This window comes from Chelonia mydas, chromosome 2, assembly GCF_015237465.2.
Source record: "Chelonia mydas isolate rCheMyd1 chromosome 2, rCheMyd1.pri.v2, whole genome shotgun sequence".
Classification (NCBI taxonomy): domain Eukaryota; kingdom Metazoa; phylum Chordata; order Testudines; family Cheloniidae; genus Chelonia; species Chelonia mydas.
The window spans coordinates 154,383,941-154,409,174 of NC_057850.1; the positions used below are offsets into that span (position 1 = coordinate 154,383,941).

The 25,234-nt window shown below is 42.7% G+C and overlaps 1 protein-coding gene across 3 annotated transcripts in view; it reads left to right on the top strand.

Moving 5' to 3' along the window:
* Positions 1–25,234, top strand: part of PTPN3 (protein tyrosine phosphatase non-receptor type 3) — a 274,154-nt gene that overhangs the window by 65,054 nt on the left and 183,866 nt on the right. For all 3 annotated transcript variants that reach the window (XM_043540415.1, XM_043540417.1, XM_043540416.1), the window contains exons 3-6: positions 15,514–15,621; positions 15,700–15,742; positions 16,952–17,030; positions 23,263–23,307. In XM_043540415.1, the coding sequence (XP_043396350.1) occupies positions 15,514–15,621; positions 15,700–15,742; positions 16,952–17,030; positions 23,263–23,307 (275 nt within the window). The remainder of the gene's footprint in view (positions 1–15,513; positions 15,622–15,699; positions 15,743–16,951; positions 17,031–23,262; positions 23,308–25,234) is intronic.

The following is a 25,234-nucleotide window of genomic DNA, read 5'->3' on the forward strand; positions in this document are numbered from 1 at the left end:
TACAGTGAGATAACAAATGCACATTAGTTATTTTAGAATAAAAATACACCTTTTTTGGCAGTGAAGATGTAGCCACAGTACTAACAATTACTAAAGAGCATGCCCATATGTCTCTCACTATGATTAAACAGCTTTTAGTGTTTGTCTTTTCTTTGTGAGATAATCATACAACACTAGCATAATTAAATTTATTTGCATATTATGTGTTTCTGTATATACTGTAAAATGTGATTATTTCAGACTGTTGGATATACAGATGTATGAGTTAACAAACTGAGTAGACTTTCTTATCCATTTTTACTGCATTTACTATGAAGACCTCGAAGGTAAATATCACTTTTTTGGTAAAACACACCTATTCAGTTGTTTGCTTTGTGCTTTTTAAATTGAGAATTCTGTTTCTTTTTTTCATGACATTGTTGTCTGATAAAAATCATGTGTTCCTCCTTCTCTGAGTGATGGTCCCTATTGGTCCCTACTGTATTCCGCCATGTGCCCAGAGCTGGAGCTTTTCAAAGTAGTATTATTCATCGGTCCACGCGTGCGCCCTTGTACTGCCTTGTGATTTTGCCCAAGGCGATAAAGGGTGGGACAGACCAACCGCATCTCCAGTTCCTTCTCACTGCTGCATGATCTGAGTTGGAGCTTGTGCTGTCCTCTTATCCTTGGTGACACATTTTCCAAACTTCTTAGAAAAACTGTTTTTACTTTGTTCATATTTAGTATTCTATTGTTTTTTGCAATTATTTTCTAGTTCCTAGAAGTTTTATAGGATTAAAAACTTGGACGCCACTTCGGTGGTTTTCCAACCAAACAATCCCTCTCACCCTTTCTAGCACCCAGGTCTGTGGCCTAGATTATCTCGGAGATACCAGGATTCAAAGTCTGCACTTTCTGCCCTCGCTTGTTTTCTATCAGTGACAAGCACAATGTTGTTTGTACTGTTTGGGGGAAGTCCACATGCAGTATCTTCTCTCCCTCCCTGTCGGTGCATGGGAAGGCTGAGCTCTCCGCCTCAAAAAGTACCTCATGGGTACCGCAATCAGGCCACAGTCAGATCCTGGCCCAGAAACCCCCCCATACATTGGCCTGAACATGCTGAACTATCTACAAGTTTCAGCCATGGAGGAGCATCGCATTCCAATGCTCATGAGAATGGCAAAAGGCCGCACCATTCGCTGGATGTGCTGGTCCCAGTTCCAGAACTGTATACCCCTCCTGCTTTGGCTCCCCCAGCATCCCGGGGTCTTAGAAGCTTCTCTAAGGGTCAGCCAAGTTTTGACTGAATTCTTTGCTCTGTGTCCTCAATATTCTTTAAATAGTTTATTTCTTATGGCTTTTAAAAAGAAAAAGAAAGAAACCAAGTTCCCCACATTCCATATTTGCTAAACAGCAGAAGAATACTCTGTATTGCATAGTATGTACAATCCATGAGTCAGAAGGCTCTCTGATTCCAGGCACACCATAGTATGGAAGAAAGCAGAATTCCTGTAGTGCCCTGTCTTCTCCATGCACTTTCACTAATCATAGAAGAAAAGCCTAACACTGCCTATGAACTTTCCTAATCTGAATATGTATGTGCAGATATGCTGACAGACTTAGATCGCATCACAATGCACAGCCAAATCACAATGCACAAACCCAATGCACAAACATTTCCAAACCCTTCGGTTTCACAAAGCACAACCAATTTTCATTAAACCATTTAAAGGCATGTTTGTAATACAGAAGCTATATCCTTGCAAAATTCCAAGTTCTTATCTGCTAATTATACACTGGAGCTCCTTCAACGAGAAGTGTAGTATTTTTTCACTCTTAAAGCTTCAATATAGCTAAAACATTTTGGTTAACATTTTTCAAAGTGATTCAGACTTGAGAGAACACTACCAAATTTCAGCCACAAAGGTAAATAATTGAAAAAGTATAAGTCACTGAAGATGACACTTAAAATGAAAACATTTGTGCAAACTTATCTGTGAGTGTTGCTAAACTTAGATATTTTAATTGTATCTTTATCTTTTAGCCTTTTGTAAATACAGAGAAATGTCTGAGTTTTTACAATCAGTGTATGGTATTGATACTTTTTGTTTACTAGCTTTTTAAAAGAATGAACATCACATGGGACGTTTGGGGACAATGTAAGTTCATATTAAATCTGACATCCTGAAATGTGAGAGAATATCAGTCGGCCAAGGATTCAGAACAAAAAAATGGAACAAAGTCAGATCCATGAAGCAACGTCGTGATGGGAAAATTGTTTCACTAAAATAATGTCTGCACTACAAAGCTAAGTCCACTTCATGTAAGTCGACATTGAGCCTCTGATTTAAGCAAGTCAATCTTGCGTGTCCACACTATGCTCATTGTGTTGGCGGAGTGCATCCTCACGAGCAGGGCTTGCATCGATGCATGGAGCACTGCACTGTGGGTAGCTATTCCACAATGCAGGTAGCCGAGTGGAATTTTGGGTTGGGCTTGCAATGCCTTATTGGACCAAAACATTGGTGGTTATGGGAACATGGCGTTAGCCTCCCATGATACACTTACTGCCCTCCTTCAATGGCAAACAAACCAAGCCTTTTTCACGCCTTTTTTCGTAAGCCAGGGTTATTCAAGCAGACGCCATAGCACGATAAGCATGGACCCCACTCAGCTGTACACTGTTGTTGTGAGCATTACAAACACCTCATGCCTTATTCTGCAGTATTTACACAGCCGATACAGGAGCTGCTGCAAGGAACAATGTGATGACATGCAAGCAGCCCTGCTGGAAGACATAGGGTGGAGCAATTCACAGTTGCTGGCACCAGTTATGCGTCACCTTGACATGGTTGAGCGGCATTTCTGGGCCTGGGAAACAAGCACTGACCAGTGGGATTGCATTGTTGTGCAGCTATGGGATGATGAGTACTAGCTGCAGAACTTTCAGATGCATAAGGCCACTTTCCAGGAAATGTGTGCAGAGCTTTCCCCAGTCCTGAAGCACAGCAATACTGAAATGAGAGCTGCTAGGACAGTGGAGAAGCGAGTGGCAATAGCTCTGTGGAAGCTTGCAGTGCCAGACTGCTACCAGTCAGTGGGGCATCAATTTGGAGTGATGGGGTCACCGCCGAGAATTGCATGCAGCTCCTCATAAAAACAGCGTGTCTGTGGTGCAGAACCAGAATGACTGTTTGCCTCCCTTGTCTTCTGGTACACTAGCTGAAGCTCCTTTATTTTCGCACGGCACTGATGTGTGTCCCTGATATAGCCCTTACCCCTCATTCCCGCACAATCTTGGCGTAGAGGTCCATGTTTCTTCTGCTGGATCTGAGCTTTTCCTGTACAGACTCTTCTCCTCACACGGCAATAAGATCCACCACCTCCTGTGTACTCCGTGCTGGAGCGTGTTTGCAGCCTTCAGTCTCCATGATCAGCTGTGCTGGCAAGCTCTCCACACTGTATAAACAGGAAATGAAAATTCAAAAGTTCCTGGGGCTTTAACAGGGGAGTGGCTGTTTCCTGTTTACCTGGCTGACGTGCAGTGGAGTTGAAAGTGCTCTCCAGAGCAGTCACAACGGAGCACTGTGGGACACCTTCTGGAGGCCAGTTCATTAGAATTACACAACGCAGTGTCTACACTATCCCCATGTCAATCTGTGGATGTCTAATCAAGCACTATGCCTCTCGTGGAGGTGGAGTACAGCAGTCGACTTTACAGGCCACTTAGGTTGGCGGAAGGGATTTGGTAATGTAGACACATGCATTATTAGATCGACTTAACGCGGCTTATGTCAACTTAAGTTTGTAGTGTAGCCCAGGCCTAAATTGACAATGGTGGTTTGATTGTTCAGTGTAAAAACTTATTTGCTTTTTTCGTGTTTTGTTGTGTTGTGTTGTGTTTGCCAGATTTCTAGAATGACCATGGATTTAAATTACTTTTCAATCACTGACCATGAGTGAAACAGAACTTACCATGTTTTGATTCCTGCAACTAACAACCAAACTGAGGTTGGAGCTTTCTCAGTATATGATTGAAATTATAGGAAGTAGCTCAGAAGGTAAGGAAGGAAGTCAGCGCAGGTACCAAAATGTAGTTATCTAGGAACTGATGTCTCCTTAGAAGAATCCCCAGACTTAGAGATCACAGCTTGAAAACTTGAAACTTAATTCAGTGTTGGGGTCAGTGGAGGGCATGTTTAAATGAAGAGAACATTAAAACACACTGAATAAGCATATTAGGGTATTTTTCTGCTCATGTGATCAGCGAAATATTCAACTATATATTTTCAGCATTAGCCTACAAACTCCTTTTCACAGCTAGAGCTTCTGTTTCAGTCTGTCTGCATTATCAGGTCAGAGAGAAGGAGATCATATGAAAACTTGTTCTCAGTCAGAAGTGGACAAGGCAGCTCTTCATTTGACAATTCCATTATATGACATCTAAACGTAAAGTAAACAAAACCGTATTAAGTTAAACAATATCTGTCAAAATCCTGTTAAAATACATATTAAAAATATGCACGCACACATCATTTCTCCAAATGAAATCAATTGGAATGATTTGAGCCTCTGACTGCCAGCTGCTGGGACTAGATGACGGGGGGTTGGTTCACTTGATAATCGCTCTGTTCTGTTCATTCCCTCTGAAACATCTGGCATTGGCCACTGTTGGAAGACAGGATACTGGGGTAGATGGACCATTGATCTGACCCAGTGTAGCCATTCTTATGCTGTTACGATTTTCTTCTTGTCCTAGTATACTTTAAAACTGCAAAAAAGTTGAGACACAGAGATATTTCACAGCTAACATTAATTTAGAATTTTAATGCATTTATCATGAGTGTACTTCTGAAATACCTGCAGAGATCTACTAGTAGCAGAGGAGGATGTAATCATTTTAAAGTGGAACTGAGATACTTAACATGTTCAAATGTTGTTTTGAGAGACTGTGTTTTTCCCCCTTTGCAGTTATGAAGTCCCAGAAAGTTGAATTCGGGCACCCTTCTTTATTCACCTGGTGAACTTTTGAATTTTGTGAAACCAGCAGGGAGTCTGTGATCTATCTCCTTTCCATCAGATAAAATTGAATAGTTGTCCTTGCTTTCCTAGTGACTGGATCGGTAGGTACCTAGATAGCTGAAACCCAAGAGTCTCAGAACCAGTCAGAATAAGAGGAAGATAGTGTTCAGCAGGGCAAGTAGCTTGAGTAACTGATAGTGCATAACTTCCCTCTTATCTTAAGGAGTCTGCTGGACTGTCACATTCAGGATTGTTGGCATTCTTACTAGACATGTTACGCTAGAATTCCCAAACACTAAGAGTGACTACAAATTCAGCCTTTCAGATGTAGACTTCCTTGAAGTCACCTATGCCTTTGTTACTTGAATGCTTTGCCTAGTATAGCTTGTTGTACCTGAGACTTACCTTGAATGCATCTCAGAATGCATCTCATCTTTAATCGGTATAGATTGTGGTTATCCACCTTTTTTAGTAGCTCAGGCTGGCAAGGACACACACATCTGTGGCCCCAACTGACCGTGGCTGTCATTTCCCTTATATATAGTCAATGTTACCTATACATGCTGAAATGATCTCTTCTCTCTGCTCCATCATGACACCTGCATCCAGCTGGAACACCTTCTGTCCAAAGGATGGAAGTGAATTCAAACCAATGGCAGGAAAATTCTCTCCCATCAGAAGTACATCTGAAACCAAGTGTGGTATAGGATACTTTGTTTTAAAAGTATTCCCAGTTTTTTCGCAAACCACAGGTTTTCACTCTTAGGAGGTTGGGTGGTTCTTTCCCTGATCTTCAAGTTCAAAGCAATATGATGGGATGGGATCACTGTGCATACGCTTCCTGTATTGGGGGGGAAATGCCACTTTTATTTTAAGTCATGTAAAATGTACTCATGATGCTGAGCTCTTTTATAAATGTTTATAAAGCAGTAATACACGTTCCCTCTACAACTTTTGGTATAAAAATAACTAGAGTTTTCCTTTTAAATGTTTCTTTAGTAAATGGGAGCAAACAGGTGGTACTAGAAAGTAAGTTGTGGCACTATGATTTTAACTCACTGATTCATATGCTTGTCAGGAATTACTATGTTTAGGTTCAGAAGGATCAGATTTTTATTGGTAAATGTCAGTTTCACCATACACGCACATATTGTTGAAAAGATACTTCTATTGATAATTAAAGTTTACAGATAGGCAAAGAAGGAAAATTTCTACTTGAGAACTTATTAGAGTTTGACTTGTGGCTATTTACTTTGTATATTTTGATATATGACGATGACAATTTGTATTTTAATGGTTATAAAACTTTAACTTTGAGAAAATATAATAATGGAAAGAACTTCTCAAAACCCATAATATATGTGCGACTGTGATTATTTAAATAAATAAAAATAGAAAAAATGTATAAAACTAAACATTGATATTATCTGATGAATTTTTAAAAAAATAAAAATTGAATTCTGCCAAACCTAACTATGTTGGAAGTTTGTACCTCTGGACTTCTACAGGTGTAGAAGAAAAAAGCATAAAAACTTGCTCTTCAGTGTAAAGTCTTTTGTATATTACTTTCTCTTTTATGCTACTGTTTCTAATCTAAGATGCCTTTTTCTGAATCTGTTTTTTGGAACTGAGATTTTTCTTTTAAACTGGTCAATTTTTTAACAAGGCATTTTTTGTGAAAGTCAAACTTATCAAGCATTAATAACTTAGGAATAACTTCTCCTGAAAGCAAAGTGGCAAGGGCTGTTTCTCTATTGCCCTCATATCCACAGAGATGGCTGTCAAATCAGAGTTGACTCTGCCTATTGAGCATCTTGGAATCTTTTTTGACATGTATTTACATGTAAACCTAAAGACCATAAATAGTCTCTGATAGTTAGTGCTACTCAGCCAAGCGCTTTAGTACACATTTTTAACTTACTTTTCTTGAGTAGACCAAGATCTATAAAACAAGGCTTAGAAGATGTGTGAACCAGAATGAAATTGATTTCCTTTGTGTACTTGATTTTTTTTATTTCAGAAACATCTGAAAAATCTTGTTGTTCAATTGCTGGGTATATTTTGAGAATCAATTCTCTAATCAATCCCTCCCCCCCGCACCCAGTTTTGTCATCTTGTGTTGTCGTCCCAGGGAGTACACATTTTAATTTGTTAAATAGGATTGTAAGATCTTCAGTGTTGGAGCTTTCTACAATACGTAAAAGGAAAGTACTGAGTAAGATTATGGCACTTATTGTGCTGAGTCTTATTGTAGTAGCCGCACCTTTGTGGTCTATTCTTTCTTTTATTTGTTTTTTCTCAATTTTATCTTCTGTATATATTTTTGTATTGTCCCCTAGCCTTCTCTTCTTTTGTTTCCATCCTCCACTTGGTCTTCACACCCCTTCATTATGATTATGACAAGGATTTTTTATGCCAGTCCAAGCAACCCAATAGCGCAGTTTCCCATTCAGGTACCAACATTTCACAGGCTTCTCTCTAGTGGCATTCATTACCATATGAACAGCGGACTGTTGTGGAGAGAATTGCTGTGCGGCCTTATCTGGGTGAAGGAACACAGAATGGCTGGTCATATAGTGATGCTTGATTGCAGATTTACCTCTGGAGAGGTCTCTGTGCACCTTGTAGGAATCGGGTGCGTCGGTTAGAAAGGCAGGCACATTTCATGATGCAAACACTTATGGGGAACTGAGGCACATGTGTAGTGACTTGTTCAAGGTTACACAGAGTCTCAAACATAGCCAGGAATTGGACTAGTTGAGGGCAAGGGGCTGTGAAAGAGGTATAAATTAAGGTGCGTGGGCCTTGAACAACACATTGCAGGGGAAGAGGCAATGGGTGTTGTTTTTCTGAAGTGAGGCTCAATTTTCAAAAGTTTTGAAAATGCCATTATAGAACTGTGACTTTGGTAGAAAGTGAGGTGAGCGTTGTCATGGGGGAGAGGAAGAGGAACGTATAGAGCAGTGGTTTTCCAACTTCTTTTCTGGCGATCTAGTTGAAGAAAATTGTTGATGCCCATGACCCAGTGGAGCTGGGGATGAGGGGTTTGGGATGTTGGAGGGGGCTCAGGGCTGATGCAGGGGATTGGGGTGTAGGAGGGGGTCAGGGCTCTGGGCTGGGGATGCAGGCTTTGGGGAGGGGTTAGGGGTGCAGGAAGGTGCTCTGGGTTTGAGTGGGGGGTCAGGGCAGGAGATTGGGGCACGGGCTTGGGGCTTGGGCTTAGCTCTGGCAGCTCCTGGTCAGCAGCGCAGCCGGGGTGCAGAGACAGGCTTCCCACCTATCCTGGCACCGCGGACCGCACCGCACCTTGGAAGCGGCCTGCAACGGGTCCGTCTCCTAGGCGGAGGTGCACAAGCAGCTCTGCGTGGCTCTCGCTCACAGGCACTGCCCCCGCCAGTTCCCATTAGCTGGTTTCCATTAGCCAGTTCCCGGCCAATGGGAGTGCGGAGCCAGTCCTCAGGGTGGGGGCAACGCGTGGAGCCTTGTGGTCCCCCCGCCTAGGAGCTGGACCTTCTGCTGGCCCCTTCTGGGGCACAGCGTGGTGTCAGAACAGGTAGGGACTACTAGTTTTTGCTGGCCGGCCGCCAGGGTCCCTGGGTGCTGAGCAAGGTGACCCAGTGCCTTGCATTCTGCGACCCAGTACCGGGTCGCGACCTGAACTTTGAAAACCATTGTAGAGTGTTGTAGAGTGAGGCATTATGTGCCGCATCTATCAAAATCAATGGAGTGGCACTGGAGAATGTAGATCATTTCCTCTAGCTTGGAAGTCATCTTTCATCCAAGGCAGAAGTTGATGAAGAAATTCAACATTGCCCTAGCTATGCCTATGTAGCTTTTTCTTGTTTATGGCACAGGGTTTTTGAAGATCACGACATTCGAACTGACACCAAGTTTCTTGTTTATCAAGCTGTTATTCTCCCAACACTGTTGTGTGGGTCCAAAACCTGGATAACCTATAGACACCACTTGAAAGTTCTTGAGAGGCACCGTCAACCCTGCCTTCGTAAGATTCTGAAGATCAAATGGGAAGATAGGTGCACCAATATTAGTGTCCTGGAAGAGGCAAAGACCACCAGTATCGAGGCAATGATCTGTCAGCAATTTTGCTGGATTGGTCACGTTGTTTGGATGCCAGACCATTGCCTCCCAAAACAGGTCCTGTTCTCTCAGCTGAAAGAAGGGTACTGTAATGTGGGTGGACAATGGAAGCGTTATAAGGACTTACTGAAGGACAACCTAAAAAAGTGTAATATTGACATTGACACTTGGGAGACACTTGCCCAGGATCGCTTAAAATGGAGTGAAGTCCAACGTGATGGTCCCCTGCATTTTGAACTTGCTCCCTGACAAGCTGAAGAGGTCAAGAGGTGAAGAAGGAAGGAGAGACTGGCTTCCATTCATGGTCAACAGCCTCCAGCTGAGCCTGAAAACATCTGCCCTCATTGCAATAGAACCTGTGGTTCAAGGATTGGCCTTTATTAGCCACCTGAGGACCCATAACTCCCATGGAAGTGATCATACTCGGAAACGAGTGATCACCCATCATCATTATCATCAGAGTGTTGCACTATGCTGTTAAACTATCACCCAGAAGAGACTGCACTTAATTTGTTGGTGAGGGACGTACATGTGTATATATAATAAATTCCATATCTTAGGTTCTTTGGGGTAGGGACTATAATTTTCTATATGTCTATGTGGCACCTAGCACAATGTGTCCCCAGCCTACTTAGCCTCTAGGCCCTAGTGAATATAAATATTAAAGAATATATTTAGAGAACTTGTAATCAAGGTAGAAGACAATAGCATTGTGCCCTCTGAGAAGCTAGAGGATTTTGAGTTTGTCAGCTCTACAATTATTCCACATAAATCTGGAAAGTAATTCTAGTAAGTGTCCAAGGGGGAATGTAGGTACATGGTGGAAATGTTTTAACTGTGGCAGTCCTATGTTTAGTAAATCTGTCAAGTTTGTTTCAGATGAGGTTAAATTCAGGAGGGATCTTTTTAATGGAGGTGACTATTGTGAACACTTGTTATGAGGTGGTTAAACTGAAAAGAATGTCCAGTGCCAGGTATTAAATACTTGATAGTAATCTGAAGTATGTGCGTGTGTTTGTGTGTGTGGAGAGGATGAGGTGGCCTGTATTTTAACGCCAGAATATGTAGGCGTTTTGAAAGAGCTTCATCCCTTTAGAAAAATGTTTAAATCTCCTAGTATTGATTTCTCCTATATTAGGATACCCTTTTTAAATGTGAGTTTTAGGAAAGGTTTCTGCAGTCACAAATATGTTGCTTCATGTGGCGTGTCCATAACTTTATTCTCTCCCTCTTGGATACGTTATGGCCTAATCATTACACTAGGGCATTGGAGGTCAGGAGAACTGATTTCTACTTCAAACTCCACTCACGGTCATCTTGTTGCTTCTGTGTCCTCCCATCTAAAATGAGGATAAAAATACATACCTTTATAAAGTACTTGGCACTCAATGGCCCACTTCATCAGAGGATCTCAAAGTATGATGTGGCGAAGACCGGTCTACACTAAAACTTGGCCAGCATAGCAGTGTCAGGGTATGATTTATTTTTGGGAGGGGTGGGGGAATTAGGGGGAGACTTTATGCTGGTCAAAGCTGTAGTGTAGAAACAGTTGTGCTGGCATAAAAATGGTTTTGCCAGTACAGCTTATTTCACTCACCAAGCCTATATAAGCTGCACTGGTAAAAGCACTTTTTAGCTGGCATAGCTGAGTCTACATTAGAAAGGTCTTTGTCACAAAGAGCTTACAATCTAGTATAACACCAGAGACAACAGATGGTTGCTAACAAGCAGGGGAGTACAAGGAAACAACGAGACAATATTGGTCATGATAGGCAGCGGTCTCAGCACATCTGTGGCCCAAATGTAAAGGTTTTTTTTTATAGGCATCACTGAAAACAAGACATTCGGGAGGGATTTAAAGGTGGATAATGAGGTAGCTTTGGGGGTGATTAGCTCCTCCCAAGTAGGAGGGGTAGCATGGGAAAAAGCATTCATATTGGTACACACAAAATTCATTCCGCACATGGACGTTAAAAATTAGAGGGAACACTGCTGATAGCTGTACATGTATGAGGAGATGTCAGAGACAGGTTGAGATGTCTAGTGTAGAGAGGTAGATCTGTGAGTCATCAGCATAGAGATAGTGGCTGAATATTTGTTTGGGTTTGAAATTACTGAGAGATAAAGTGTAAAGGGAGAAGAAAAGGGGACCAAGGACATAGACATAGAAAGGTAGATGAGAAGGATCCTCCGAAAGATACCTTGAGACTCTGACCCAATTTTTCAGAAGTTCTGATCACTCACTGTGACCCAGGGTCCTCTTGATGCCACCTGGCATTCTTTTGATCTGGTATTTACATACTAGTTCACTAAAAAGTGTAATGTAAGGTCTCTTCTGAAAGCCTGTATCACACTGGTCATCACAATCTTTGTGAAATGTATGTGCAGATTATATGTAAGGAAATATGTGTATATATATTGGAGATTATATTCTTAAAGCTTTGAAGTTAAAGCCAGGTCACCCAGAGATGACATGCCTTAAAATGGGTTCCATCAGATCAGATGTGGGAGACGCTTATCTCTTGGCTAACCATTGTGTGTCTTACAATGGAAGTCTATTTGCATACTGGTCAAATCTTAAGGAGGAGATTGCAGAGACTTCAGAAGAAGAAATTAACAGGAAGAGGTAAACAGTATGGGTGGGGCAGAGAGGGGAACCCTGTTTACAGGTGAAGAACGAAGGACAGGTCTTGATATAGCTAGGTTGCAGAAAGATGCCCTTGCATCCGTCATCTGGACAGACAAGCTGTCGGTGGGCTTGGTCTCCTGAAAGAAGGGTCTCAGCCTTTCTGGTTGAAAAACACTGACAAGGACTTGGAGTAAGCAGGATCTTATTAGACAAGAGAGTATCTTGTAGTTGAATTAAGACTCTAGAGTACATGTTATGATTTTATTTTATATGTAACTCTTAGCAAACAGAACTACTTGAAACAATCATTTGAATCTTGTTCTTTGTTAAATAAACTTATACTGTACTTGCTTTTTCTATAAACAAATCTAAGTGCTATGTGTTAAGTGGAGCAGTGATCTGGAGTGGAGCATAACTGTTAAGCTGTGGTGTACTGTTTCTTGGGAGCAAGGATCTCGTAGTCCTGTGAAGAAAGAAAAGGAGTACTTGTGGCACCTTAGAGACTGTAGCTCACGAAAGCTTATGCTCAAATAAATTTGTTAGTCTCTAAGGTGCCACAAGTACTCCTTTTCTTTTTGCAAATACAGACTAACACGGCTGTTACTCTGAAAGTAGTCCTGTGAGTTTCTGATGGATAATCGGCTGGGCATCCAAGGGGGACTCGGGGGTTGGAGTGAATCTACTGCTAGCCAGCAAAGGGACGGTATAGTCGGCATAGTCTGAGAAGGGAGGGCTTGTGTTGCCTTTGGCTGGTGGAGTCAGGAGCTGACCCCGGCAGGTACAGACAAGGTTTCCTCATGCTAAGGGCAGGTGGTAGTGAGGTGCCTCATAACTCTGGGTACCATTGGGAAGCATCACAGTCACAGCTGCAGAGGCCAGTGGGAGCTGTGCTTGAACATATTAAAGAGACATCTAATAATAAGTACTCTGAAATATCAGGTCCTAGGCATCTCACATTGAGCACCAAAAATTAGTGGATACTTTTCACCTCTGTGCCTCAGTTTGCCATTTTAAAATGGGACTAATTCCATCCCCTCACTTCACCGAAAAACAGTTAATGTTTGTGAAGCATCCAGATACTATGGTGATGAGTGCCATAGATAAGTATATGGGGAAATCCATAATTGTCTTCAGAGCAGGGTTTGACTAGTATGCAGAAGAAAAGGCCTGGACCATACACTGAATAATGAGAATCAGACAAAATATTGAGTAGCTTCTTATTAACTGAGCACCATTCTGTGGTGCATTTGCTCCTGGGCCCATGAGGTGATGGGGCCCCACCAGCAGAGATCACTCCACCTATAGGCAGACTAGTGGCCCACGCAGCCAAGCTGCTGGAGGGGGCTCCTGCCCCTTCCTCAAGGGCTCCGAGGAGCAGGAAGCGATCCCCAGATGGGCTGCTGGGGAAGCACTCCCCCGACCCCTCTGTAGCTACTTCTTGCCCCTGGCCCCCCAGTGCAAATAAGATTGTGAGTGAGCGGCTCGGGGCTGCTCCTGATGGCACTGCCAGGGCTTCAGCCCACACCTACCGCTCCAACCCCCATGGCCTTGCTGCCTGGAAAGCCTCCTGCTGCCACTTTAGGTTCACTGTGCGACCACTGCATCAGCAGTGAGGAGCTCACCCAGAAAGGTACAGGGGGCGGACTGAGAGTTGGGGTGAGTTGCTGGAGGCTAAGCAGAGTATGGGGGCTGGGTGTGTGTGGATTGTGGGATGTGCGTGGGGGGTGAGGAATATGGGGAGCCGTGTGGGGAATTCAGGCTGGGGTGCGGAGTGTGAGGACTTGAGTGGCAGGTATCCAACTCCCCCTGCTGCCACTCAGATCAACCACAAGGGAAGGGTTGCGGGGAGCAGGACCCCTGCCCCAGGGGGTAGAGGGTGAGGAGGCGGCTGGGGGAGGGATGCAGGGGGTGTTTGGGGACCCAGGTACCCACCCTGAAGAATGAGGAGGCTGGGAGAAGGGGCCCCTCACCTGTTCTTGCACCAGGGCACTCTGGGGCCTTGTTATGCTATTGGCACCATCCATCCTGTGGACTGAATGAGGTAGGCGTCCTGGAGAACAAATAGTATGTGATCATTTTATTAAAGACTGTATCACAATGCGTTCGCATGGGGGGCAGAATTAAGGTTGTACAGATAACCTAAATTCTGACGCTTCTGAACTTTTGAGTGCGACTTTGGCAATCTTAAGAATGTTATTTTAGTGTATTTTTGTGTGTGTAGTTTAATATGTAAGTCTGCTTAACGCAGTATTCTTGTAAACAGTTGTGGGTATTGAAACAAGCAATTATCCTGCAAATGGTAAGATTAAAAAACACAAGCTATAGTTGGCACACAGAGTAGACTGCATTCCTGTGAACAGGTACTGCTCACAGAAATGGGGCAGGCTGGAATGACTTATGTTTTATCCAACAAACCAACACAAACAGAGCTACCAAGTTTTTTGCAGCTCCCCGTGAAATTTTATGCAAGTTTGCACATATGCAACTTGCCTCTTTATATTTGCAGATTTGTATGTGACCATGAACTTCAGCTTAAGGTTAATACATCCTTCTCCAAGCAGTGGCAGTATAGGATAGGGATTTGCACAAAATTTTGTAGCTGTACGAGGTTGAGAGGGTGCTGAAGTATGTCTGGGGGATAGATGGGTGCTATATAAGGTGTGTCTGGGAGGAGGGAAACTGAGACAGTTGAATTTGTGGGGTTATGTAAGAGAAGATGGTGGTAGGTGTGGGAGGCCTTGTGGGAGTTTGGGGGTATTTGGGGGCAGCTGTGTACAGTGGAAGCTGGGACCTGTAGGGCAGAGAGCTTTGGACCAGTATCAGGGCTCCTTGTTATCTGTCTTGACTTCTGCTTTCCCCACTCGAATCCAGTAGGGGAAGTAGCAAGACAGGCTGCTTTAGCTGCCTTCTCAGCAGGGGGCCACAATTGTCTCTGGGGGCAGTGAGCCTTCATTTCAGGCAATTTCTGCAGCCCTGGTGAATGGGTAACATTCGGTCTATACTGCAGGAATGTGTGAGGATCAGCCTGGATACATGTCACATGAGATGCATGAAGCAAAGTGAACAAGGAAGTGTTATTTACTCATTCACAGAACACAAGAACCAGGGGTCACCCAATGAAATTAATAGGCAACCAGTTTAAAACGTAAGGAAGTATTTCTTCACACAACACACAGTGAACCTGAGGAACTTGTTTCCAGGGGATGTTGTGAAGGCCAAAACTATAACGTGGTTAAAAAAGGAATTAGATAAGTTTATAGAGGATAGGTCCATCAATGGCTATTAGCCAAAATGGTCAGGGATGCAACCCCATGCTCTGGGTGTCCCTAGCCTCTGAATAAGCTGTGCTTGGACAACAGGGGGTGAATCATTCAATGATTACCTGTTCTGTCATTACCTCCAAAGCACCTGGCCACTGTTGGAAGACAGGATAGTGGACTAAATGGACCATTGGTCTGACCCAGGCTGGCCTTTCTTCTCTTCTTATGCTTGATCAGCCAGCACATCTCTTAACTGCTGGTTATAATTTTAGGCTTACCAACCTTGAAACTTTAACTCCTATCAATTCATATTTTTCAGGGAGAAATGTTCTTTGAAAACATTAGGGGAATTTATCTTGGTGAGAAATTATTTACTTTAATGTACTCCATGTCTTATGATCTCTGTTCTGAGAAACTTTTAACCATTTTATTTGTAGACTAAATTTTATAACTCATTTTTCCATTTAGGTTTTTAATTGAAAACAAAAGTGTGCATTTCATTTATGGAGTGTTCTTTGTTTTCAGAAACAAGATACTGGTCAGGTTTTGTTGGATATGGCCTATAACCACTTGGGTGTAACAGAGAAGGAATATTTTGGTTTACAACAAAGTGAAGAGTCAGTAGATTCCCCTGTAAGTATAGTGTTAAATTTTAAGAAATATATTTTAAAAGTTCTTTTTAAGAAATTCATCTAATTTTTCATTTCACAGCGATGGCTCGAATCAAGCAAACCTGTTAGAAAACAGCTTAAAGGTAAGATACTTTACATAAAAATCTAACTTTTTCTGGCCTGAATTCCTCTTCTGCCTATATCGTTGATTAGAAAAAACATATAATTCTCAACTTCACTTTTGGGCATAAACAGTAGACTTTTTGGCAAAACTTCCCACAGTTCTTACTACTGGTTAAGCTTCAGTAGTGGTAGCTGCTCCAGTGGAGATTAGGTACTGTAGGTCACCAACATTGTTATCGCTCTGTCCTCTAGCCCTGGTCTGAGCAAAGTTAGACAACACAGTAGTGAAAATAGTAGCTGTCTGGTGACCACTGTACATTACTGTTCCCACTGACGTCCGCAATAGAGGGGAGGGATTTTTGACAAAAAGCCTTTTAAGTAGTTGATGGGGAAAGAGTGTAATGGTTTCAAATACGGTTTTTAAACCGTTTCAGGTAAAGCTCTTAGTCTGGCCAGAGTGGAGCAAAATTAGTCTATAGTGTTTGAACTCAGTCTTTTTAAAAAAAAAAAAAAAAAAAAAAAAAAAAAGTACAGGGCATAATTGTTTTTAGCATGAACCATTTATAAACAATTTCTGGTAACAATTTTTTTCTCAATGCAGATGTAGCCAAAGCTACATAATCACTAGTGAAATTGAAACACAAATTCTGTTTTTGATCTCTTGATTCTAGCTCATTTTGTAGCTTGTGTGTGATTTTAAATAAGGTTAAAAGTTAGTTATGCATAATGATTGTTAAAAGCTTTGTTACTGTTTATTTTTCACAAGAGGAAATATAGAGGATTCCCTAAATTTTCCTGACATAACATTCCTGCTTGTCTTATGAGATACTTGCATCAGGTGTATTTTCCTCTTTAAGACTTTCCTCTTTTAATACTAGAAGGAATGGAATGTACTTTTTTCCAACGCAAATTGCTGTGTTAAAAATGGCACTGTTAAAAATATAAAAGAAGGTAACTGAATAGACCATGCTGATGACTGCTTCATGAACAAGATTGTTTTTCAGAGATGGTTATGTGTGTGTGTTCTTGCTCTGAAAGTAGCAAAAGACTTAACAATATAGTGGGAGTGTGGGAGTAGTGAATAGATATATTTCATGATTTCTTCCCATGTCAAAAAAAGAAAGTAAACCAGACTTGTCATATGTGGTTATTTTCTGTTGTTTTTCTATAAATTTTACAGAAATAAACCAAAAATAGAAATATTGATTTTCTTTTGTGAAACATTGTAGGAGGTTTTCCCTGCACCATCCATTTTCGAGTAAGATTTTTTATACCCGATCCCAACACACTGCAGCAAGAACAAACCAGGTAACTTTATTTTCAAAATGTACATCCATCAACTAAGAATTCGTAACATTCCCTTTTTATTTTCTGTTAGACTGCAATTTATTCTATATATTTATTCTGAAATATTTTTAATATAAAAGGTGTGAGGATTTGCTATTTAAGTAAAATGTTTAGTATTGATATAGTGTTATAGGTGTGTGTGATGCTATACAACTGGTTATAGGACACAGAATGAATAGTTCCTGCCACATAGAGCTTACTTTCAGAAGGTACAGGCATATAGTTTAATGTGACACTGGGTGTCACAATTAATGGGTTAATTGCATCTCTGACCCTGCCTGGTCTTTCGGAGTATACCCTGAGTGTTGACCTCTGGCCTCAAACTGTCACTTCTGTCTTGAGGTGGTATCATATGATTCTCCTATGCTCAGAGTGGGCCATGGGTTGCAGTCCCCTGTGTATCACCCGTGACTTACCTCAGCAGGTCAATGATCAATGGCTCCATGTCTAGTTAGCAGCCGGTATCAAGCGGAGTGCCCCAAGGGTCAGTCCTGGGGCTGGTTTTGTTCAGTATCTTCATAAATGATCTGGAGGATGGCGTGGACTGCACCCTGAGCAAGTGTGCAGATGACACTAAACTGGGAGGAGTGGTAGATGCGTTGGAGGGTAGAGATAGGATACAGAGGGACCTAGACAAATTAGAGGATTGGACCAAAAGAAATCTGATGATGATCAACAAGGACAAGTGCAGTGTCCTGCACTTAGGACAGAAGAATCCCATGCACTGCTACAAACTAGGGACCGAATGGCTAGGCAGCAGTTCTGCAGAAAAGGACCTCGGGGTTACAGTGGATGAGAAGCTGGATATGAGTCAACAGTGTGCCTTGTTGCCAAGAAGGCTAACGGCATTTTGGGCTGTATAAGAAGGGGCATTGCCAGCAGATCGAGGGATGTGATCGTTCCCCTCTATTCGACATTGGTGAGGCCTCATCTGGAGTACTGTGTCCAGTTTTGGGCCCCACACTACAAGAAGGATGTGAAAAAATTGGAAAGCGTCCAGCGGAGGGCAACAAAAATGATTAGGGGAGTGGAACATATGACTTACGAGGAGAGGCTGAGGGAACTGGGATTGTTTAGTCTGCAGAAGAGAAGAATGAGGGGGGATTTGATAGCTGCTTTCAACTACCTGAAAGGGGGTTCCAAAGAGGATGGCTCTAGACTGTTCTCAGTGGTAGCAGATGACAGAATGAGGAGTAATGGTCTCAAGTTGCAATGGGGGAGGTTTACGTTGGATATTAGGAAAAACTTTTTTACTAGGAGGGTGGTGAATCACTGGAATGCGTTATCTAGGGAGGTGGTGGAATCTCCTTCCTTAGATATTTTTAAGGCCAGGCTTGACAAAGCCCTGGCTGGGATGATTTAGTTGGGGATTGGTCCTGCTTTGAGCAGGGGGTTGGACTAGCTGACCTCCTGAGGTCCCTTCCAACCCTTATATTCTATGATTCTATGACTGTAGTATGACTAACTCCCTGTAGACTTTTCCACTGAGACTCTCTCTGGGTATGTCTATGCAGCAGCTGGGAGGTATAATTCCCAGCTTGGGTAGACAGACATGTTCTAGCGCTGTTGGAGCTAACATGCTAGAAAGAGGAGAATAGCCACAGCAGCTCAGGCTAGCTTTCTGAATACAGTCCTGTCTGAGATCCTAGGTACATATTTGGGCAGCTTACCCAAGCCACCATATACATGTTGCTATTTTTAGTGTATTCCTGAACTGGGAATTTCATCTTCCAACTACTGTCAACTTTTCTCCCTGTCAAAGCTTACTAACTGCTCACTGGTCAGCCTCTGGCAACTCTGCGCTTTCGTAGGAATTGAGCCACTTTTTAAAACACTGTTTATAACTCTTCGATCTGGTAACTCCTAGCTTTGGCAGAACAAGGTTTGCAACTGGTTATAGTCAAGAGACAGGATCCTTGAACCTAACAGCTTACCGCATTCTTTCAAGTGTGTGCTTGGGTGTTCTTATGTGGGAAGCCCCCATATCACCTTCAGACAGACTCCATTGATTTTGAGCACTGTCGATGTAAAATAAACATGCTATCACCCCTAGTACAAGTTAGGTCAATAAAGTCATGCAGGAAATTCTAATAATCAAATATACAATAACTTCCCCTCACTGATCCAGTCGCATACCATGTTTGTAAAATTGTGACATCTCAGTATTCATAACTTTATTACATATCAGCTCTATGTGTGTCACACAAGGAAGGTGCAACATATGCAGTGTGAGGAGTGTTGATATGAAAAACATGAATCATGCTGGCCTTTGGCGTACAAAAAAATCATATGTCCTTTCATTATCAAAATAGCCTGTTTCATAAGGTAATTTATTGTACTTCTAAGGGACCATATATGACTTGTGTTACAATTTCAACAAGACTTTTGTAACTGTGGTGTTCTGTTATCTTAAGAAAGCATCTTACTAGAAATCAAGGAATGGGAAAGGGCTGCACATCCAAAAATCAAATACACAATTTAAAATAGGGTATAGGTTTGCCTGAAGCAAATAACTCTCCTCTGAAAAATGAGAAATGTTCAACTGATTAATTGCTGTTGCATGCATCACTGACTCAGGTCCCCACACTTCAGTGAACACAAGTACTGTATGCTTGTTACAAACAAAGGGCCTATTTCTGAATACACTGTCATGGAAGATAGAGATTTCCGCAATGGAGTGCTTGCAGGATATGCTTGCTCCTAGTGCTTGTTTACATGGAAAGTTAGAGCTTAGCAAGCCAGGATGTGATTTTATAGTGCACCAGCTTGCTGTTCACTAACTCAGTGGTTCACAACCAGGGGTACACAGCTTTTTTAGGGTATCCGTGAGCCCTGAGCTTCCCCCTGCACTGCAGACCTAAAGCCAGGAGCCCCCTCGCCCTGTGGGACAGAAGCCTGGAGCCCCAAGCCTCATCCCTTGCGCCACGGGGCAGAAGCCCCGGCGCCCCTCCCTGCCCCTTCCCTGCCCCCGGCGGCTGGAGTCCTAAGTCCTGCTGTGTCTGAAGCTCAGAGACCCAGCCTCCCCTGCCAGGCCCTGGAATTTTTGTAGCACATTAGGGGGGCCTCAAAAAGAAAAACCTTGAGAACCCCTGCACTAACTGGCCCCAGGGATTCTGCCACTGCACACTAAAAACCTGTAGTTAAAGCAGTAAATGCTTCCAGGAAGTATGCATTCAAGCCATTCTTTCTCTTTCAACTAAATATAATAATTTTTAAAAATAAAGGTTGCACAATTAAGTTTTTGCATCTCCTGACTATTACTTTAGAGCTTCTACAGCAACATTGATTTGGCCAGTTTGAACACATGCAGTAGTTTATTTTTTCCTCATTATAGGGGGAGCTAGTAGCAACCTCTCTCTTGTCCCCGCCTCCACCATTGTTAAGTTGCTTAATACTTTTCATTATAAAAGATGCTTATAACATTTTCTGAAAAGCTCTGACACCTCTATTGTTTGCAGCAGACCTTTGAAATTCAAGAGGGGGAAGCTGTCTGGTCAGAGAAGTTCCTTTTTTGACCCATTAAATTCCTTTCTGGTTTTGTGCAGATGCATTTTAATACAATCTTTAATTAAATTATCACATACTATTTTGTAGTCTGAGACCTTTGCCTCATTCAATGTACAGGATGCATATACAAAGAGATAAAATTAAGGTTGCACGGGCAACCATAAATCAGGCATTTCAAATGCATGATATTGTAATAAGAAAAGGAGGACTTGTGGCACCTTAGAGACTAACAAATTTATTTGAGCATAAGCTTTCGTGAGCTGTAGTACTCTTTTTCTTTTTGCGGATACGGACTAACACGGCTGTGACTCTGAAACCTGATATTGTAATATAAACATTAGTTTAACTTATTTTTGCATGTAATTATTATAGCTTATCTATTTTGTTATGTCATTACAGTTACGAAGTACAACATTGTAGCTACTTTTGATATAGGATCCTTAACTTTTTGTAGTTTTTTTACACTTTAAAATATTAATCATGCAGTCTTACCATGGAGCTTGTCCTATAAGCACTCTAAATTTTATGAGAACAGTAGAAACCAAGTGTTCAATGTTATATCTATTGCATGGTTTACAGTAGCACTGAAGCTCTCGGTAGAATATGGGAAATGTTTATGCCACATAGCCCTACCACATTAAACCTAATTTCTTAATGTAATTAGAATATGCAATAAATAAGATATGTTCTTCACAAATGACGTAACCCTGGGTGACCTTTAACACCTGGAACTTCCAATCAATGGGCCTTTTAGGTGTTCATAGCCTCTCAGGTTTAAGCTAGAATGAAAATTAAAGCACAAAATAACTGCCATTTGTAATAAGAAGAAGTAGGAGTAGTTTTCCTTACGTAAGTAAACAATTATACAGTATTCCCACACTAAAACTTTTAAATTACTGATATGTATGCTCCATGGAAAAACACTAAAGTGATATTGAAATCATCCCCAAACCAATCATAATAAACCCAAGAAATTCAGAGTTATGGTTATATAAAAGAATCAAAACATATTGAGATTTGGAAGTGAACAGTGAAGGCACTCAGACAACCTTAACTCAGTTCTATAGTGATGCCATACAATACCCATACAACTATAAATGCATAAGTGTTTGTAGTCCTAGATTAGATTAAACTGATTTTTAAAGACCTGTTCATACAAAAAAAATTACTTTTGGTGTCACTGTATAGCAAAGCCCTTCTTCAAAATAAACACCATCTCACATTGTTCCTAATGGGAGTGAGGCTAAGTTGCACAAGATTTCAGTGAGTTTTTACTACATGGGAAGTTTTGAAGAGTTTGTTTTGTTACTGAAATCAATAAGGACAAAAATATTTTGTGACACAGAGTGCTACATTTATTAAAGAACCCGTTTTAAATTATTTTTTTTAAGTCACAGACTAAGATTTACTTAACAACTAGGCTGCTGTTGTGCAGAGACCACTGCCTATCATGCTGACCGATGTTGTTGTATTGTTTGCTTGTACTCCAGTGTCACTCTGTCTGCATCCATTTTTTCTCTCTCGTTTTATAATCTAAATATAAGCTGTTTCTGATAGGGAGTGTCTTTCTTCTGCGTCTGTTCAGTGCCTGTCACAGTGGGGTCCTGGTCCATGACTAGGACTCCCAGGTGCTATGATAATACAAATAATAAATAATACTACTGTGGTTGAATCCCAGTTTTAAGTGCTAAATTTAATTCATCCTTAACTATGGAATTGTAAGCAGTGCTTCCATAGTTAAATGCAGAATTGTGCATCATGCATTTTATCTATGAATCCATTGACTGACAGGTGAAGCATGTATGATTTTCAAGCAGAGTATACAGATTTGATAAATAAATTGTAAATCTTCATGTTTTTGCAGTATGCATTTAATGCGTTTGATAACGTAGTAACGTCATATGGCTATTCCTTTAAGAAGAGCACACGCTGAGTTTCACCTTAATCAAATAAAAAGTTGGTTCAGCCACCATTGCATTTTTGAATACGCTAACGTCTGTAGAGTTCAGACCCTTTCTAGCTGCCACTACTAAATTGTCCTTTTAAATGTTAATGAATACCAGCTTAGGTGCCATACAAGTAGCTGTCAGAGACTAGAATGTATGAATAAAAAGAAACTATGATAGGATCGAAAATCTTAGTTACCTGTGAATCAATCTTAAATATGAGGGCATTGGAACTACTTTACGAATGAACTCTTTCAACCAATAATTTGTTATAAAGAAGATGTTTGATCCACAGATTCAACAGATGATTGGATCTCAAATCAGAATTCATGGGAGCTAGGCAAGCCCCATTTTCTAATGGTTTATTCTGTAATTCCATGCAGAAGACTGAGTTAACTTTTGATCCCTGGCTCTTGTCTCCTGAGACGAAGTGGGGGCACTTTGGAGGCAGTGCGCTTAGTACGTGAATCTAAGGAAATCTTTCATCATTTAATAGTGACCCTTTAACCTAATTAAAGATTGGAACTGACTTTTAATAGGAACTACAAAAGACCGTAATACTTGTGAATGACTGTGAGCATTCACATAGTTAAAGATTTACAGGAATATCCAAGCAGGCTTATGTACATATAGTTTTTTGTAAATACATGCATATAACTTAGGGTTATATATAGATTTCTTAGAAATGATTAAATCTGATATTTGAACATGAATCAACTCTTCCAAATTCTGTTTTCTAGGCATTTATTCTTCTTACAACTGAAGACAGATATTTTGGAAGGAAGGTAATGAAAAGTTCTTATTGAAGTCATCTTTCTTCAATAGCGGGACATAAAAAGGAACAGTCAAGGAGAAAAAAATCTGTTTGAGTAGATTTTTTGCTATCATAAAAATGTTCTTAATTGAATATTGCTTTACAAAAACAGGCAAATGACAATGTTACTAACATCTATAGAGCTGGTTGGTTCTATAAAGGAGCAACCTGTGTTGTGACTGTGCCAGAGGAAACTGCCTCATTTGAGCTCCAGTGGGCATTGTGCTTCACATAGGTGGTGTGTGGTGGGGGCAAGAGGAGTTGTGGGGTCAGGTACCCCCCCCCCGAGATTTCTGCTTGCCGGGTGAGGGAGAGGGGCTCTGTCCTTCTCCTGCTGCACCTGCCCCCTCGCACATTTGGCCCCTATCTCTGGTAGCCAAGCCCAGGCAGAGAGCAGAAGGGGCAGGACGAAGCCACTTCTTATGCTGGCTGAGGGTAGCCGCTCGGGTCACTGCTCCGTGCAGCGCAGCGAGTGCCTATGAGAACCCGGTTGGGGAGGCGGCAGTGGCCCTTCCCCTCTGCTCTCCTCCCAGGCATGGCTGCTATGGATATGGACTGAGCAAGCCAGAGCCACCCCCAGTGTTCCCTTTAATTTTTTACATCCATGTGTGGAATGAATTTTATGTGTACCAATATGTAGGTGATGTGTGGTGGGGATGGGGCCGAGGGGTTCGGAGTGTGGGAGGGAGCTCAGGGCTGGGGCAGAGAGTTGGGGTGCAGAGAGGTGAGGGCTCAGGCTGGGGGTGTGGGCTCTGGGGTGGATCAGGGGATGAGGGACTTGGGGTTCAGGCTACCCTGGGGCTGCACCAGGGAGAGAGGACTCCCCCCAGCTGTCTCTCGTGGGAGCAGCCCAGACCCAGGGGAGAGGCGCTTCTCCCCGGCCATGGTAGCTCTGAGGCTGGGACTGGGGAAGAGGCACCTCTTCCCCTGGTCACGGCAGCTCCGAGGCTGGGACCGGGGGAGAGGTGCCTCTCCTCCCCTGCACGGACCTTGACAGCCTGCTGCACCGCTTACAGGAAACGTAGGCCTCCCCACTCCTGGCACATTTCCATCTAGCTTGGTCCCTGTCCCCAGCAGGTGGGCCCGGGCAGGGAGTGGAAGGGGAGGGCTGCTGCTGCCTCCCCAGCTGGGCTCACTCTCAGGCAGCTGCTGTGTTGCACAGAGGCAGGGACCCGGAGTGGCCACCTTCAGTCGGCCTGAGAAGGGGCTCCATCCTGCTCCTCTTCAGGCCTGGCTGTCAGGGAGAGGGGTTGAGCGAGCTGGAAATGTGCCGGGGAGGCGCAGTGGGAGAAAGGCAGAGCCCCCTTCACTCCCTGCAGGTATTCTGGTAGGGTGGGGAGAGCACGGTGGTCCCTGGGCTGGGTGCAGGGCAGGAGGTCGCTGGGGAAAGCACTGGAAGCAGGTTCCCTTGCCTCTGTTCAGCTGGAGGTAGGGGCATTTCCCGTGCCCCTGGGCTCCCCTCCTGTGGTATCTCTGACTCTGTGAGTTTCCTGGGCCTGGGCCAGGGCCAGGGCCAGCCCCAGCCGGGCTCAGAGGCACCTGCTCCTGTGGCCCCAGGCCCTCAGGAATCCATGGAATTGGCTGCCCTGACCCCAGGGAGGTGGGGCTGGAAGTTTCTTCCAGAGGCGACACGAGGGGCAATCACATGTCCCTCTATATACGTTGCACCCCCACAGTATCAGGAGGCACAAGTTGTCTGTGCTTCAAAAGTAGATCTTTGTGGAGGGAGTAGCATGATGACTTGTACCACCCCTTAAGGGTGTGGTGCATGCTCTGCCTTCCATGGCCTGCCACATTCCTCTAACCCTCAGATGGTCCTAGTAGAGAACAGTCCCTGTCCTCAGGAGATTTCATGGACTTCATTTGTACGTAGTCCCTGCTTGGTAGGCATAAGTTAG